This window comes from Dreissena polymorpha, chromosome 12 (genome assembly GCF_020536995.1).
Source record: "Dreissena polymorpha isolate Duluth1 chromosome 12, UMN_Dpol_1.0, whole genome shotgun sequence".
In the NCBI taxonomy this organism is placed as follows: Eukaryota; Metazoa; Mollusca; class Bivalvia; order Myida; family Dreissenidae; genus Dreissena; species Dreissena polymorpha.
In genome coordinates, this window is record NC_068366.1 from 66,620,172 (window position 1) to 66,636,896 (window position 16,725).

Consider the following 16,725-nt stretch of genomic DNA (forward strand, 5'->3'; position numbering starts at 1 on the left):
AACAAGAGATGTGTTTGTCAGAAACACAATGCCCCCTATTGCGCCGCTTTTTGTTTTTTTATTTTGCCCTTGAAGGATGACTTTGACCTTCCACCACTCAAAATGTACAGCTTTATGAGAATGCCGCTTTGAAATATATTTTTTTGACCTTTGACCTTGACCTTGAAGGATGACCTTGACCTTTCACGGCTCAAAATGTGCAGCTTCATGATAACGCAACTTTGAATTTTTTATATATTTTTTTAACCTTTGACCTTGAAGGATGACCTTGACCTTGAAGGATGACCTTGAACTTCCACCACTCAAATGTGCAGCTTCATGAGAACGCCGCTTTGAAAATTATTAAAAAAAATTCCTTGAAGGATGACCTCGACCTTGAACATCCACCACTCAAAATGTGCAGCTTCATGATTATGCCGCTTTGAATTATATATATATTTTTTGACCTTTGACCTTGAAGGATGACCTTGACCTTGAAGGATGACCTTGACCTTGAACTTCCACCACTCGAAATGTGCAGCTTCATGATAACACTGCTTCGATTTTTTTTTACCTTTGACCTTGAAGGATGTGACCTTGAACTTCCACCACTCAAAATGTGCAGCTTCATGATAACACTGCTTTTTTTACCTTTGACCTTGAAGGATGACCTTGACCTTGAAGAATGACCTGGACCTTGAACTTCCACCACTCAAAATGTGCAGCTTCATGAAAACACCGTTTTGAAAAAAAAGAAAAGACCTATGACCTTGAAGGATGACCTTTACCTTGAACTTCCACCACTCAAAATGTGCAGCTTCATCAGAATGCCGCTTTGAAATTTTTATATATTTTTTTTAACTTGAAGGATGACCTTGACCTTGAACTTCCACCACTCAAAATGTGCAGCTTCATGAGATACACATGCATGCCAAATATTAAGTTGCTATCTTCAATATTAAAAAAGTTATGGCCAATGTTAAAGTTTTCGGACGGACAGACGCTATATACATGTATTTGACATTTGACCTTGAAGGATGACCTTGACCTTTCACCACTCAAAATGTGCAGCTCCATGAGATACGCATGCATGCCAAATATCAAGTTTTTATCTTCAATATTGCAAAAGTACTCATAAAATGAGCGATTTTGGCCACTGACCTTAAAGACCTTGACCTTTTTCACCACTCAAAATGTGCAGCTCCATGAGAAACACATGCATGCCAAATATCAAATTGCTATCTTGAATATTGAAATATTGCAAGTGTCCATTAAATGAGCGATTTTGACCCATATATTTGACCTTTGACCTTGAAGGATGACCTTGACCTTTTAACACTCAAAATGTGCAGCTCCATGAGATACATATGCATGCCAAATATCAAGTTGCTATCTTCAATATTGCAAAAGTTATTGCAAATGTTAAAGTTGGCGCAAACCAACAGACCAACCAACAGACCAACAGACAGGGCAAAAACAAAAAAGGGCACATAATTCTGTCAAAATGCCAGTCAGAGTTACATAACTTTGCCTGCACAGTCCCCTTACGATAGTTAGTAAGTGTTGCAAGTATGAAAGCAATAGCTTTATGTTATTAAACCTAAATTTCAACTTACTTTCTGGACTATCCACAATGTATTGTGCATTTATAAAAAGAAAACTATACTATTTACTAAACATATTTCATATTTTCGCTGTACTTCAAGCTTCTCTTTATTAGTTTTAGGTTTTTTAGGCGGAGGTTCAACCACCCACAGAAAGAAAATTACACATCGCGAAAACTTGTAATCTTGAAAATACGCATATTTACTCTCCTGCAATATCAAAACATTAATTTGACGCCCTCCAGTGTAAATTTGCATTGTAAACAAAGTATATTTTGATGGTATTAAGATTGATTAAATGGTGATTATTACGGCTTTTTCAAAATAATAAATACCATTTTGTTCATTTCTCTATCCGAACGCTTCAAATTTTATGTTAATTTGTGTATCGATTACGGTGAAGTCCGGCAACATTTGCAGGAGACATTTGCGGAACGCAAATCGATTTTTTGATCCGAAAACTGGTTTTGTCATCCGGGCATCAAAGAAAATTGGAATTTCCAATATGTTGCTATTTTTATCCCGGACTCGAGTCGGCCCATAAAATAATGATGAAATTATCGGTTCATTATGAACATATAAAGTTGTTTTATTGATGAAAACGGCTTTCCACCAATTTTCACAATAAGCTGGCCAGGATTGTTAACTGGTCCAACGGATCAACTAAATTTCTAGTTTCACTGGTCCTCCCTATTTTTTACTGACCCCGGGTCAACGGACCACTGTCAGTGTCAAGCCATGTATTGGGACAAAGCTTCTGACCAAGTTTCATGAAGATGGGACAAGAAATGTGGCCTCTAGAGTGTTTACTAACAAATGTTAACGGACGGACGAACAAAGATCGGTCACAAAAAAAAGCTCACCTGAGCAATCAGGTGTGCTAAAAAGGGCCATAATGCCGTAAAAATGACAACCAGAGTTATGCAACTTGTCCTTTACTGTCCCCTTATGATAGTTTGTGAGTGTTCCAAGTATTAAGCAATATCTATGATACTTTAGGGGTTAAGTGGACCAAAACACAAATCTTAACCAAATTTTCAAGTATAAAGGGCCCATAATTCCGTCAAAATGCCAGAGTTACATAACTTTGCCTGCACAGTCCCCTTACGATAGTTAGTAAGTGTTGCAAGTATGAAATCAATAGCTTTGATACTTAAGGAATAAAATGGACCTAAACACAAAACTTAACCAAATTTCAATTTTCTAAGTATAAAAAGGGCACATAATTCTGTCAAAATGCCAGTCAGAGTTACATAACTTCGCCTGCACAGTCCCCTTATGGTAGTTAGTAAGTGTTGCAAGTATGAAAGCAATAGCTTTGATACTTAAGGATTAAAATGGACCAAAACACAAAACATTCTCGATATTTCCTTAAGTATCAAATACATTTTGGCATTTGTTACTATTTATAGAGATGATGAAATAACGTCTAATCGGGGTGTTTTTTTCTCCACTGAACACGCGATTTACGCCTGATGTGATGTTCATGTATTTACATGTATACAACACAAAATACACCCAAACTTTCCAAACGACGTTCTACATGTCTGCATAATTTTTGCGCGCTTTTTATGAAACAAAGGATATTTTAGCACTGTTTATTTGACGCTAGAATTTGCCAAAGGACGCGTTAGCATTAAAATTCGGAAGTGTGTTTCGGATTACAAATTTAACAATGATAATCAAACGAAACATAAACATTAATTCTATGCTACACATACATGTATGTACATGTAGGTGGATATCTTTTCACTCGATCCGCCGCGTACGTATGCGGCGGATTTACTCCGCGAAAGTACGCGAGGTTAATACAGACTTGGCGTTGTTGCGCGGATCGATGCCGAGTGCCACGGCTATACGCCGTGTGAACAAACGATTCGGCCGCCCCGGACTAATAATCTGGCCGTGGCGTAGCCGCGGATTATGTTTGTGCCGCTTTGGCTGTACTGTAGTATAAATATGCATGAACTATAACCATTTATAACTATTTTAATCCGTTTACACACAATAGAAACGCTTCATATATACCGGTATAGAGAGTACTTTTCGGTCTTCACACAAAGTGCTTTTTGGTCGGTATATTGCCGATATTTATCCAATTTTGGGCATTAATACATCATAATAAACAAAAGGTAGTATAAATATGCAGGGCTCCCCCTGGCCCAAAAATTTCTGTAGCCAACATTTTAGCCAAATGGATTTTTTGTAGCCAAATTTTAGAAACTGTAGCCAAAGTTTAAGCAAAGCATTCAGAACCGCCTGTTGTAAGTCTAGGCTACATGGGTGTAAAAGAAGAAACTGCAAAACGAAGCTTTAATATGTTTATTACTATAATCATCAGGGATCATATTTTCCCGCAACATCAATCGGTCTGGACATAAATGGGGAAATCCAATTTTGGGCATTAATACATCATAATAAACACAAGGTAGTATAAATATGCATGAAATATAACCATTTATAACTAATTTAATCCATTTACACACAATAGAAACGCAATTTTTCATATATAGAGAGAGAGAGAAATTGAGTGCTTTTCGGTCTTCACATGAATTGCTTTTCAGTCGGTATATTGATGATATTTACCATTTTGGGCAAAATGTAGTATAGACATACAATCATATAACCATTAATAACTAATTAAACCCGTTAACACACACTAGAAAGTTATGATATATTGCATATTATATAGAGAGAAATTGAGTGCTTTTCGCTGCTATTAGGTGCTTTTCAGTGATTGAATGCACCCGTGAGTGAACCAATATTTACAGGGATTTATCACATTGTCTGTCAGGGTTCGACACTAAGGTTCGTCCGACAGACATTGTCTAGTAAGATCTGTGGTCGGGCTAGTAAAACTGCGGGCTAGCTTGTCCGACTGGTCGTACATAAATTTAAAAAAAATCTATACTGATTCATATAACTATAAATAACTGCTGCGAAAACCTTTACTTTTAATGTGTAAAATTACTCTTGTATCTGTTATTTACATTAAAACAAAACTAGTATATTTAAATAAACGCGGAGCATTCACACGATTCATCGCCATTTTTAGACGCAAAGGAGAGCTTCCTGCAGAAATTGCTTGTTTCAATTGGTCAAGTTGTCTTGAATATTAATGATTTTCTGCAGTGTCTTAAAACTGTAAAGCATGATTTTACGACTTCTATTGAAAATCGGTATCGTCGATGTAAATATTTTTGCGTAGCAGACAAGATAATGTAATTTAAAGAATGGCTTTGTTCAAGTTCGGATTTTTGTCCGACAAATCAGTTCATAAAAAAGAATCCGACGCTTAACTGACACGAAACGTAAATATGAAGAAACACGAAAACGTCAATTTTATCCTAGATGGAAAATCGAGTCAGTTCTCATGGCTTGAATTTGACGAAGAAAAGCAAAAAAAGGGTTATTTTATTGTTTTACTCTAAAAAAATCTGGTGTTCACTGATTATTTACTGATAAATCCTGATTAAACAGTTACATGACACAATTGTGTTCATTTGCTATGTCATTTATGGTCTAGTAGACATCAGGTTTGGGCTAGTACATTTTAAGAGGAGCTGGTCCGACGGTCTTGTTGTAAAAAAAATTAATGTCGAACCCTGTCTGTGGAGGTTTCTGTAGAAACTTAAAGTAGATAGAGAAATAGCGAGGTTCCTGGCCTGCACGTGCATTTCAAAAAGCGAGCGGGGTGACAGCAATTTAATTATGGGTAATGAGGCACTTCCGTTGGTTGAAAATGGCGAGTGGCTTACCTTGTCAATATCTACATACAGTCGAACTATCTTTTTTATAAGAAGACGTTTAGTCTGAAGATTTTTATAGATTTAGTATTTGTATCGCTATTATAAACAACGGGTAACTAAAAAAATAAATAAGAAATTTTGCCTTCCAGCTTATGTGCTCTTCATATCGAATGTTTATTTATTTAATCCAAACAAGGATGAGCTTCTAAAATGCCAACATCTGAGGACAAATCCATTAAAGTCAAAATGTCAAAACTAGATTCTAGTAAAGCAGTAGTCCAAATTATTGACGCTCTCAAATATTAAGCTACTTCTTATATGTGTAATATTTGGAGCGTACAAAGGGGGAAAGGCCAAATTAATGGTGGGAATTTTTCGTTCTTTGTCTACATTGTTGCGCAAGGATTTTGTGCGCAACATTCAAGCCCCAATATAAGACACTTAATATCAACGGTAGCATGAACCCACAAGGGAGGCAACTCGTGAAGTCACAAATCGGCAGTAACCAAAAAGTGGTTCTTTATTATCTCACTTAACATGGGTCTAAATTACGTTTTAAAGCTATTTTCTGATTGGATTAAACAGTCTGAAATCATCCAATCAAGAAAGTAGAGACATTTATCTTGCAGAACATTCAATGCCATGCTCTATGCAAGATATTTAGAAAATAAAAATCGTAAACCAAAAAGTTCGGAATGTTTTTTTTCGCGGTTATAGACGGTGTTACTTGCTGAAATCAATAAAATATTGCTTTGAAATCATTTATGTATTGGTATTGAACAAGAAAGTGGTCGAATATAAGTGGAAAACATAAGTATTGTGATTAAAACTTGTGTCTGCTACAATTTTACGAGTGGTTACGGAAATTACCAATCATACAGATGTATTGACAAACAAAGGCCAAACAACTGAATAGCTTTCATATTTCAAGCTTATCAGCCTTGAAAGCATCACTTTTTCAGATAAGAAGCAAAATCATACATTTATCAACCAGTAATAGTCAATTAAACCAAAATCTTTGGGTACATCCATTTTGTTTTTCAGAAACCACGACGTGTATTATTTTCGGAAACCGACGATCGGTCATTTCCGGAACATCTCGGTAAATTTCAGCAGACAAGTTTTCGTCAAAAATTCTTATGTTTTCCGCAAATATTCTACCACTTTCTTGTTGTATACCAAAACATAAATGATTTGAAAGTAATATAACATTGATTTTGGTAAGGAACACTTTATATAACTGCTAGAAAAGACATCTCAAATTTAGCGCATAAACCATTGAAAAATCATACTTCAGTTTATCCTTCTTATGATTGTTTTATCAATTACTTTAGCTTCAGCCACCCACTTATTTTTGAAATAATGACACACATATGTTTAAACTTGAGTTATTATATATTTTTAGTTATTTAAATTGAGAAACTTTTATCTTATAACACATTTTTGGTACAAAAATGTTAATTGTATGTATATAGTTTGAAAAAAATACATAGGTAAAGATTTACCTAAACTTGCTACACATGTAAAATAAAATGCCAATAATTACAACAAAATCACTTTTAATCAGTATGTTTTGTTTATTAGTCTTAAACAATATTAATATTTTCATTTCAAAATTATAAAATTACAACAAAATCACTTTTAATCAGTATGTTTTGTTTATTAGTCTTAAACAATATTAATATTTTCATTTCAAAATTATAAAACACAATACATTAAATATTGTCCTATAAAAATGATGACATAACAGATTGTTAGGAAGATATGAACAGAACGTAAACAATATGCTTATTGAAATTAAAAACAACTAAAACATCTTTTTGTATTAATTTTCTGATCAAAAGTGGTATTTCTAGTTAGTATAGGAGATATTTTATTAAGAAAAAGCATTAGAATTTGGATTGTATTGCCATGGTACCAGTTTTTGGTTAGAAATTCAATAACAATATTTTAAAGTTCATTAAACCTTGTTGCTAAAAAATTCATAAAAAATAGAGTTTTCAAAGTAATCCATTAAAACAAAAAGAAAATGCTTTCTAATACCTTAAATATTATTCCTGCAGTCATTTGACATCAATTATTTATGTTTAAAAAAATCATTGGTTCATGCTATCAACAGATTGCAATAATATTTACATACCTGTGTAGATAATTCATTTCTCGATAATGTTCCGTAGAAATTATGTAATGACACTTTGAATTTTGCACGCCTGATCAATTTAAATCCAACCACTATTCAATTTTTTAATATCTCTTGATTCGCTCGCTGTGTAGATATAAATCGATAACACGACCTCAATGTAAAGCATCTGGTTTAAAGTGGGAGAATAAACAGCATACAATACAGTTTGCGTTCGTCTGTTGTGGCGCAGAGTGTTACATAGTAAACCGATGTTATACTTTTCTGGATTAATTTAGCATTGTTTTTTTTTCTAAATTGACAATAAAAAAGTTCTGAAATAAATTACATCTTCTATTTTTATACTTTACACAAATAATTTTGATACAGATAGTACTGTATACCGTGCTCCTATGTAACGTAGGATGTAAGTAAATAAAACAACACAGACAGGGGTGCGAAAAAGACATGCATAAAAACTTGCTGAAACTTAGAACAGTGAATAGAAACTGCACCATATCTTTGTTTAACATATACTTATTAAATCGACAAAGATTAGCATACTAGATCTAGTTAGGTAAAAGTCGGTGTTAAAAGCTCATGTTAAATAAAATTACGCGTACATGTTACACCGTAATGCCTTCTTCTGATTGGTTCATATTCAAATCAGTTTCATGACATGGCTACAGGTCAATGATTGGTTTGCGATTTAAGCAGAAGTTTAACTGAAGAACTTATGCCTTTCCAACTTCAATTCGACGATATTTGAGGTAAAAATGGACTTCTGAACTAAAACTGAATGAGTTGGTCATGTTATTTTGCAATTTTACGCAAATCGATGAAAATTTAAACTATCTGGTTTCCAACACATTTTTGACTTTTCCCCGATAAGACGTTCCAAAGCATTTTGCCCATATAAAAGTATCTCTAGATTCTTTGCGCGTCTTATAAATAAGACTAAGTAAAGCAGAGGCTGCAATACGCCAACAGAGTTCATATTACGACTTGTAGACCATTCATTCCCAAACAAATACATTACTGCATGTGGAAAAAATTCATGAATCTGGATCCATCCTGTTATCCATGTCAAGTAGTGTAAAGGTCGATCAGCTGATACGACAATGATAGCTTCATGACACAGGATGAGCTAAGAAAGCCATTCTGCATTACATTATAAATCTATTCTGTTTATGTTAAGAAACGATACACTTTTATAAAAAAAAATAAAACCATATTTACTTACATTCTTGGCACTGCACTAACCCAACAAAAGATAACACGAAAATCACTAATTTTGACATTTCGTTCCTTGATGTATGAACTCTCATAAATAACTATTGCCGAATATCTCTGCGCATGCCAAACCGGAAGTGATGCACTTTAGCGTATATGTCTAGTTTTCGGAATTTATTGCACGGTCTATACTCACGGTGTATACTGGAGAGGCGACAATTAAAGCGATAGGTACTGGCCATGCATTTCCGAGTATATCTATTTTTCAGAATGCTTTCGCAACAACACATCCTAAATTATGCTTCGGCGTAAAATATGTTTGTTTCATGTTGCCAAACTTCACCAAATTATACAACTTCGTACCGGCAGAAGTAAAAACTGACTATACCTTTCACTAGGTCGCTGTACGTATTTAATGATTTTGAGTTTGTGATATTTATTTTTCATTAATTAAATGTGTTCTTCAAAAGTATATACACTGTACTTATCTAGGGTCCTTTGAGAAAAAATAAACGTAAACGGTTATTGGGCAACGCACTGAAGTGCGACGGTCTTTATGAATTTTTTATTTATTTATTTTTGCATGGACAGGAATAGCTATCAGCCAAAATGTATTTTTAATGTATGTGATATATTCATGAGTATTTAGCAATGAAATTGTATACATGATTAGTAAAAGCATGCATCGGAGCTTGTTTGATCATGACGTAACAAGACTATTTCCTGTGTACGACATTATTTTCACGTCTTAAAACGTTTGTACATTTTATACATAGATGGTGACGTCACTACGTTTTTGTCAGTAAGACCGGTGTGTACACTATGACGTTTGTGTACGCTGCGTTAGTTTAATCAAAGTACTGACAGTACTGGTGTGACGATGCTTTTGAAGAGGATGGATATAAAACATCAATTTAAGTCTATCTATACCACCACAATTGTGTATGTTGATACGAACATTTGGGTACGATAAAAAATTTGGGTACGAACATTTTGGGTACGAAAAAAAATTGGTACGAAAAAAATTTGCGTACGAAACATTTTTGGTACGAAACAAAGTTTAGGGGTACGGGGAAGTAGTACCCGTGGGTAACTTGACCCATTGAGCGAAACTGGGAGGCGGGTCACATTCTTGTTCATTAAGTATGGCAATACCTTCATGATGATTCTCGAAAGTAGGTATGAGCACATTGCCGGACCATGTGAGCTCAATCGTATGAGCACTTGACTATCCGAGTTCGCCCACGAACATATGGATAAGTTAACTAATAGCGAAATGACCTTATACATGTATATGCTGAAATCTAACAATCGAACGAAATATCAAACATGGTATGTACACTTAGGTGGTTGTGTAATTTCTGTTAAAATATCGTATTCAATATGTAAATTTTAAATGATTGTGCCCGCACTTGAGTTTGTTGCCTTGTTCGAGTCTATACGCGCCTATGCTGCACCCAGTCTGTGTATATGTGTTTTTCCAAGGTAATGAGTTACCTCCGCGCTGAGGCTGCATAATGTTGGGACCCGGAGTGTGTCCAGCACTCCTACCTAATAAGATTAGATTGGCGACAGTTGGGACGAATTTTGAATGATAGCTGCAATTTCCAGCTATTTGTTTTGTACTGAAATACTTTTTAATTTTTTATATGGTCAAATGCTGCGGGGGGATGAGATTATCCGGAAAAAAACACCTGTCTGGAATGGTGACCACAAAACAGACAAAATATAACATTGCGCCGGGAGCGGGAATCGAACCGGTGTCGTAAAGGTGAAAAAGCAAACGTCCTTACCACTGCGCTAGCGGGACGAACAATTACGCAAACAAATGTTGTTATATCTATATATATCATAGCAATTTGCAGGTTCGAAATTGTTCGCATTCTTTAGTTTTGTGATCACGTAAAAAGTTAATATTACATGTTTTTATTCGCAATTTATTTACTAAATCGAGAACAAATATCAAACAAAATAGAGAAAATATATAGTTGTTTCATTGGTCCATAAAAATAAAATAGATGTAAAATTACTAATTTTAAATTAACGTTCTGATACACTTATTGAATCTGTTTCCCCAGGATATGCTGTTCTATTAATATTTACCTTTACCAACACGAACGACAACTCTGCTAGGAGAATGTTATCAATGAAAATCAACGAGCAATCTCCTACGCAGTGGCGAATGCCAAATGAAGTAACTGAAAAATCGAGTTATCTCAATCGGACTGGCTCGGTCTTTTACATAGGTCCCCATTGTGAAGATTTTTTTTACTGGTTATCAAACCTTAGACGACACTGTTCCAGCATCGTCAAAAAAGACATATAAGTATTGATGCTACTGCATTGCCGGGTTCGTTTTATAGTTTTGTTAAATGATAAGTTGATTGTTTTATTTTGATTACTGTAATTGTTTGGAACACACTTCTTATAATGCAATATACACAAATTATGTTTTAGTTTTAATTTTAAACTGGTTTTAGAGTGACCTAAACATATCATTCGTTGAATGGTAACCGGAAATAAAAATAACTTCGGATAAAGAAACTATATCCTGTTGATAACGTCTATCAGTGTATTATGCTTTATTTTTTATCACATAGAAAATTAAAAAATAAGTCAATCAAACGAACTAGATCCGTTTTGTCATTACAATGCCTTTTTTTATTATTATACAAAAGTTCACTTAGTTATCGGGTAGCTCATATATCGGTTGCATTCTATTTATGGTCGGTCATCATTTTATTTTATGTAAAAAAATACCGTTTACCAATGAGCCAATGGCTACCTACCTGATGGTTGCTCGAATAAACGTCTGTTTGACAGGTATTTAAGCAATGGGACGGGGAATTATATTTAAGTCATGGTACTTCTAACTCTATACGGGTGTGCATTTTGTTTAAAAATAATACAGCAGTAACAATTCATACCAAAAACACAGACCAATATGGAAATTACTTACTTATAGATACAAGATTAAGAATATCTATAGGACCCAATAACGACATATCACATTTTTATGATGAGCTTTTTTCTAAAGTAGACATATTTGGAAATGACACCCATATCATATGTGGGAATTTTAATCTTGTACAAGATACTAAATGAGATTATTATCGGGATCATATGGTGCTTGTATTCAGTGGTATTGTTCACTTTTTGATAAAAGCAACAAACTTGGCACATTTGTAGATAAACGTATTTTATTCAATTTTAGCTATGGACCCATCTCCAATTTTCAAGATGGCCGCCATTTTCAAGATGGCCGCCAAATTTTAGGCAATTACATGTTACTGCCATATTTGATTAAACTATTCTGTTTTTGGCATTGTAATTACCTGTTTTATGTTGTAAATGAATTAAAATATGTTTCTACATGAAAAAAAAGGAATTAAATATTGCATATAAGTCAAAATGGCTTCCAAAATGGCCGCATAAAGTACCAAAAATAGGATTTTCCTACTCCGGCCAATCCATAATTTCAATTATCATTGAATTTATGTTATATAAGCAAGTGTTTTTTTTTTGTATTTACAGATAGCTTCATTTGTATAATATTCTCAAAATATTGTGTCAGTCCTTAAATAAAGAAATAACTGCATTCAACGAGTTCACACTTTCAGACCTTAAAGCTGCCTTAAAATCGAACCGCGGTCACAGCCTCCACCACATATGGTGCTTGTATTCTGTGGAATTGTTCACTTTTTGATAAAAGCAAACCACTTTGCTCATTGGTAGTTTAAAGTATTTAAGACAAAAAAGGCTTTGGACCCAATTCATATTTTTCAAAAAGGCCGCCATTTTCAAAATGGCCGCCAACCTATCAAAAAAAGGAGAAAATATCGAGGTGCTGATTTTTTGTCGCGATCTTTTACAAATCAAATTAAATATTACACTACTTTATTACTAATTATGCTGATAATCAAAAATATTTGCAAGAAAAACATTTATTATAAGTATTTTGTTAATGAAAATGGCGGCCATATTGAAAATTTGAGATGGTTCCATAGCTAAAATTAAATAAAATACTAAAATCTACAAATGTGCCAAGTTTATTGCTTTTATCAAAACGTGAACAATCATTTCACCATATGACCCCACTATATTCCAATTATAAAAATCTGGGCAGGTCCAGATAATTCCTTTCTACTGTTATAAATGATAGAAGCTTGATATATACGTTTAGTTGAATCAATTGTGATGTTTACCATTGTACATGGAGAAAACCACTTACTTTTCAGCAAGCCAGACATGATTACGTCCTGCAATCTTGTGCTACACATTAGACAATCTAAATTGAATGCTAGCTACATATCCACCCATTCAGTTTTAATTTAAGAATTAAATCTATCTGAAGTAACCCATTGTAAAGGACGTTGGAAGTTCAACAACTCATTTTCACATGATACAGAATATCTAAAGAATATTAAATAAAACAAAACACAGAAAAAACAGCATTTCTAACTTGTTTATAACACCGAACTACGGAATTCTATTGATGATAACTTGTTGCAGTTTACTATAAAAGATAACCTGTTTTTAGAAACTATATTAATGGAAATCAGAGACAAACAATATATTTTTCATGTTACAAGTCCAAACAGAGGAAGGATATGGATTTGTTTAAGATCAAATTGAAACACAAGGACTCAATATTAACGAAACAAACATTTATGAGCTTAACTTATTGCAACAGGAACTCTGAAATATACGTGGAACAAAACTAAAAATCAAGATGAATCTCAAGAGCCAAATGCAAAGATGAAGGTAAAAAAACAAATATTTTCTTCCTGAAACAAGTTTACTCATTTGAACAAAGTAAGAAGTTTATATGAATAAAGAAACTCGTAAAGGACAATGTTTCCAATATGTGTATTCACTGTACAATTTAGAAAATATTAATATGAGAAATGCATATATCAACAACAATTAGCGTATTGTTTTTAGAAGAGATTGTTAATATATAATTATATCTACATAAATACAATCAAGATAAGTAAACCTGCAGATATACTTTACTTGCCACTTTTTTACAACGTCTTAAGAATTGTTTCTGATTGTATTTATGAAAAAAAAAATGCGCGATTTGTAATGTGATCATAAAATGGTGTAAATAACAATATTCGGTACCAAAAAAATCTTCATATCTTACTCAATCCTTTACGGGGACTGTCCAACAGATTTTGGCATGTATTAAAGCTTGTCATTTACTGCTTTAAATGCTTTATATTGATAAATTTAAACATTTGAACTAAAAATCACCAGTATAAAATAAGAATACAATTTTAAAAAAGAAGAAAAAACGTTAACCTCCACAGAACTCGAACCACTGACCCCTAGAGTCATGGAGTTTTGGAGTAAAATGTCTCCCGACTTTACCACTCGACCGTCCACGCTCACGTCAAATGAGGAGGTATTTTTAGCTATATAAGCAATCCTAGTAGTTCGCCAAAATATCGATTCGCGTCGAACGACGCTTTTGACTGTTGGACAGTCCCTTTAAAAGCATGTGAAACAGTGTTTACATTTTGATCATTAAAGGGGCCTTTTCACAGATTGTGTCATTAAATGCTTTATATTGATAAATGTAAACCTTGGATCTATCAAGCTCCATTAATAAAACTCGAATACAATTAAAGAAAGAAAACAGAGTAACTCTCAACTGGGCTCGAACCACTGACCACTAGAGTAAAAGTCTAACACTAGGCCACTCGGCCATCCGTGATCATACAATGGATGATGTATGTATATTAGCAACCCTCGCAGTGAATCAAAATAAAACGACAACAACAGAACTCTCCGAATTTTTCAATCGATTTGCGTTGCGACGCTTTATAATTTTCAGTTTTTATGCCCGATCGAATGATCGGGGGTATATTGTTTTTGGCCTGTCTGTCATTGTATGTGTGTGTCACTGTGTGTGTGTGTCCCAAAAACTTTAACCAAAACTTTAACATTGGTCATAACTTTTGCAATATTGATGGAAGCAACTTGATATTTGGCATGCATGTGTTTCTCATGGAGTTGCACATTTTTAGTGGTAAAAGGTCAAATTCAAGGTCATCCTTCAATGTCAAAGGTAAAAATAATATCCAAGGGAGGTAATAAGCTTTAACGGGAGATAAATATCTGTATCAGCCAAATGATAAAAAATAAATACATAAATCAAAGCGGCGCAGTAGGGGGCGTTGAGTTTCTGACAAACACATCTCTTGTTTAAATCGTTAAAAGATGCATTTAATGGATATTTTAGATCGTGATAAATGTTGAGTATAACTTCTTCCTCACATATATCATTAATACAACGAAAACTCGCGAATCTTAAACAAATTATTTTAATTTTGTCAATTTACCAAAACGTGGAAAGGCCGATTAAATAATATTTTGTTAAAACATGAACAAATGAAATGCTAAATATTATAATTATCAACACTTAATCTGAGTGGAAATTATTTTCCTTTCAATAATTATTTTTGGGATTAAGATATTGCACTGACATTGGTTGTAATGGTAGCTGGCATAAATATCTACCTTGGGATTTGGAGGCAAATTAGGTCAAGGTCAAAATCATTGTTACTAAATAACAAACTGCAATTCGCTTAATAATTTCAGATTGGATTGAAATAATGCACTGAAATTGTGTGATTTGGTAGCCTTAATGGAGATCCAGCATGGTGTTGTATTTAGGTCAAGCAAAGTGATAGTCAAAGTATATCTTACTAAATAAAAAATGATTTCCAGTAAGTAATTTTAATGTAAACGGAGCACTGACAGTTTGTGCATAGATTACTTATATATAGTCCTGGTATGCTTATTTTGGGTAAGTTATGTGGTCAATGTCACTTTTATTAAAAATAAATGAAAATTGAATTTGGATGAAGATATTAAGCTGAAACATTGTGTATAGGTAGCTTTTATGTGTACATATACAAGTTTGCATGTGGTGATTGTTACGAAAATGTTAAACACAATTAGATTACATACATGAATACCTTGGAATTTTTTAGACCAATTTGGCCAATGTCTTTGTAAACTAAAATAGTAAATTATGTGTGCTCGTAGTTAACATACAGACCAATATCAAAACTTCAACTAAACTTTGTGAATCTGAAACATTTTTTTATATTTTTTTTTCAATTTACCAAAACGTGAAAATGCCTCTTCAACTTTAACAAATATTTTTAAGTGTGTGCATATCATGAACATAATAAAATAAAATTGGAAGAATAAATAATCGCAGATATTTTTAATTGTTTGTCAGTAATACAGTTAGGTACTATTACAAGAAAAAATATGGTGCAATATTTATTTTTATTTTGGTACAATATAATTTGAGCGCAACTTTAAACGGATACACAAAACATCTTTGTTTGCAATCAATTTGGTATAATTCGCATTGGCTGCTATAAACTATATAATTTTAACTATAATTTATAAACATATTTCAAAAGTCAATTCTTCAATTATTCTTTCTATGATCTTTTACATACTTCAATTGTTAAGCTCATGCACATGGGCTTAAAACAGCTTCAGGTTTTGAAACTAAAAGCTGCACAAAACAAAATATATACGTGTATTAAAATTAGCTCGATCGGAGTAAGTTTCAACGCTATGTTATAATAATACAATATCGTGTGCATTGGATTTTACGAAAACGAAGAAGGCTATTATAAACTTTTTATTCATACTTTACATCTTCCCGCATGAACATTGTAATCAAAATTTATCAAATCATGACTTTACTAGAAATAAATAGGAATGGGCACAAGTCAGAGACTTCAATTTATCATATTGCCCTGATATCATCTTAAAGTTGAGCATGTCATTTTGAAGGTGAGCTTTTCAATTGTCAAGTTTGTATAATACAATAAACGTCGTTAAGTGTTGTATTTTACTTTCAGAATGATTATTTACATTTAGTTGATGATACGAAGTATATTTTAATTTTAAAATGAGTTAGGGGTAGACACACACAGCGAGGTCTTCAATATTATCAACATATTTGGACATACTCAAATTGGTTAAAGTCGCAACAATTATGTAG

General features: G+C 33.4%; 1 protein-coding gene across 1 annotated transcript in view; it reads right to left on the reverse strand.

The window, feature by feature from the left end:
* LOC127852244 (neuroplastin-like) overlaps window positions 1-8,840 on the reverse strand; it is a 55,402-nt gene extending 46,562 nt beyond the window's left edge. Inside the window, exon 1 of the mRNA XM_052386138.1 lies at window positions 8,695-8,840. Coding sequence (XP_052242098.1) covers window positions 8,695-8,779 — 85 coding nt within the window. The 5' untranslated portion in view covers window positions 8,780-8,840. The remainder of the gene's footprint in view (window positions 1-8,694) is intronic.
* Between the last annotated feature and the right edge of the window lie 7,885 nt (window positions 8,841-16,725).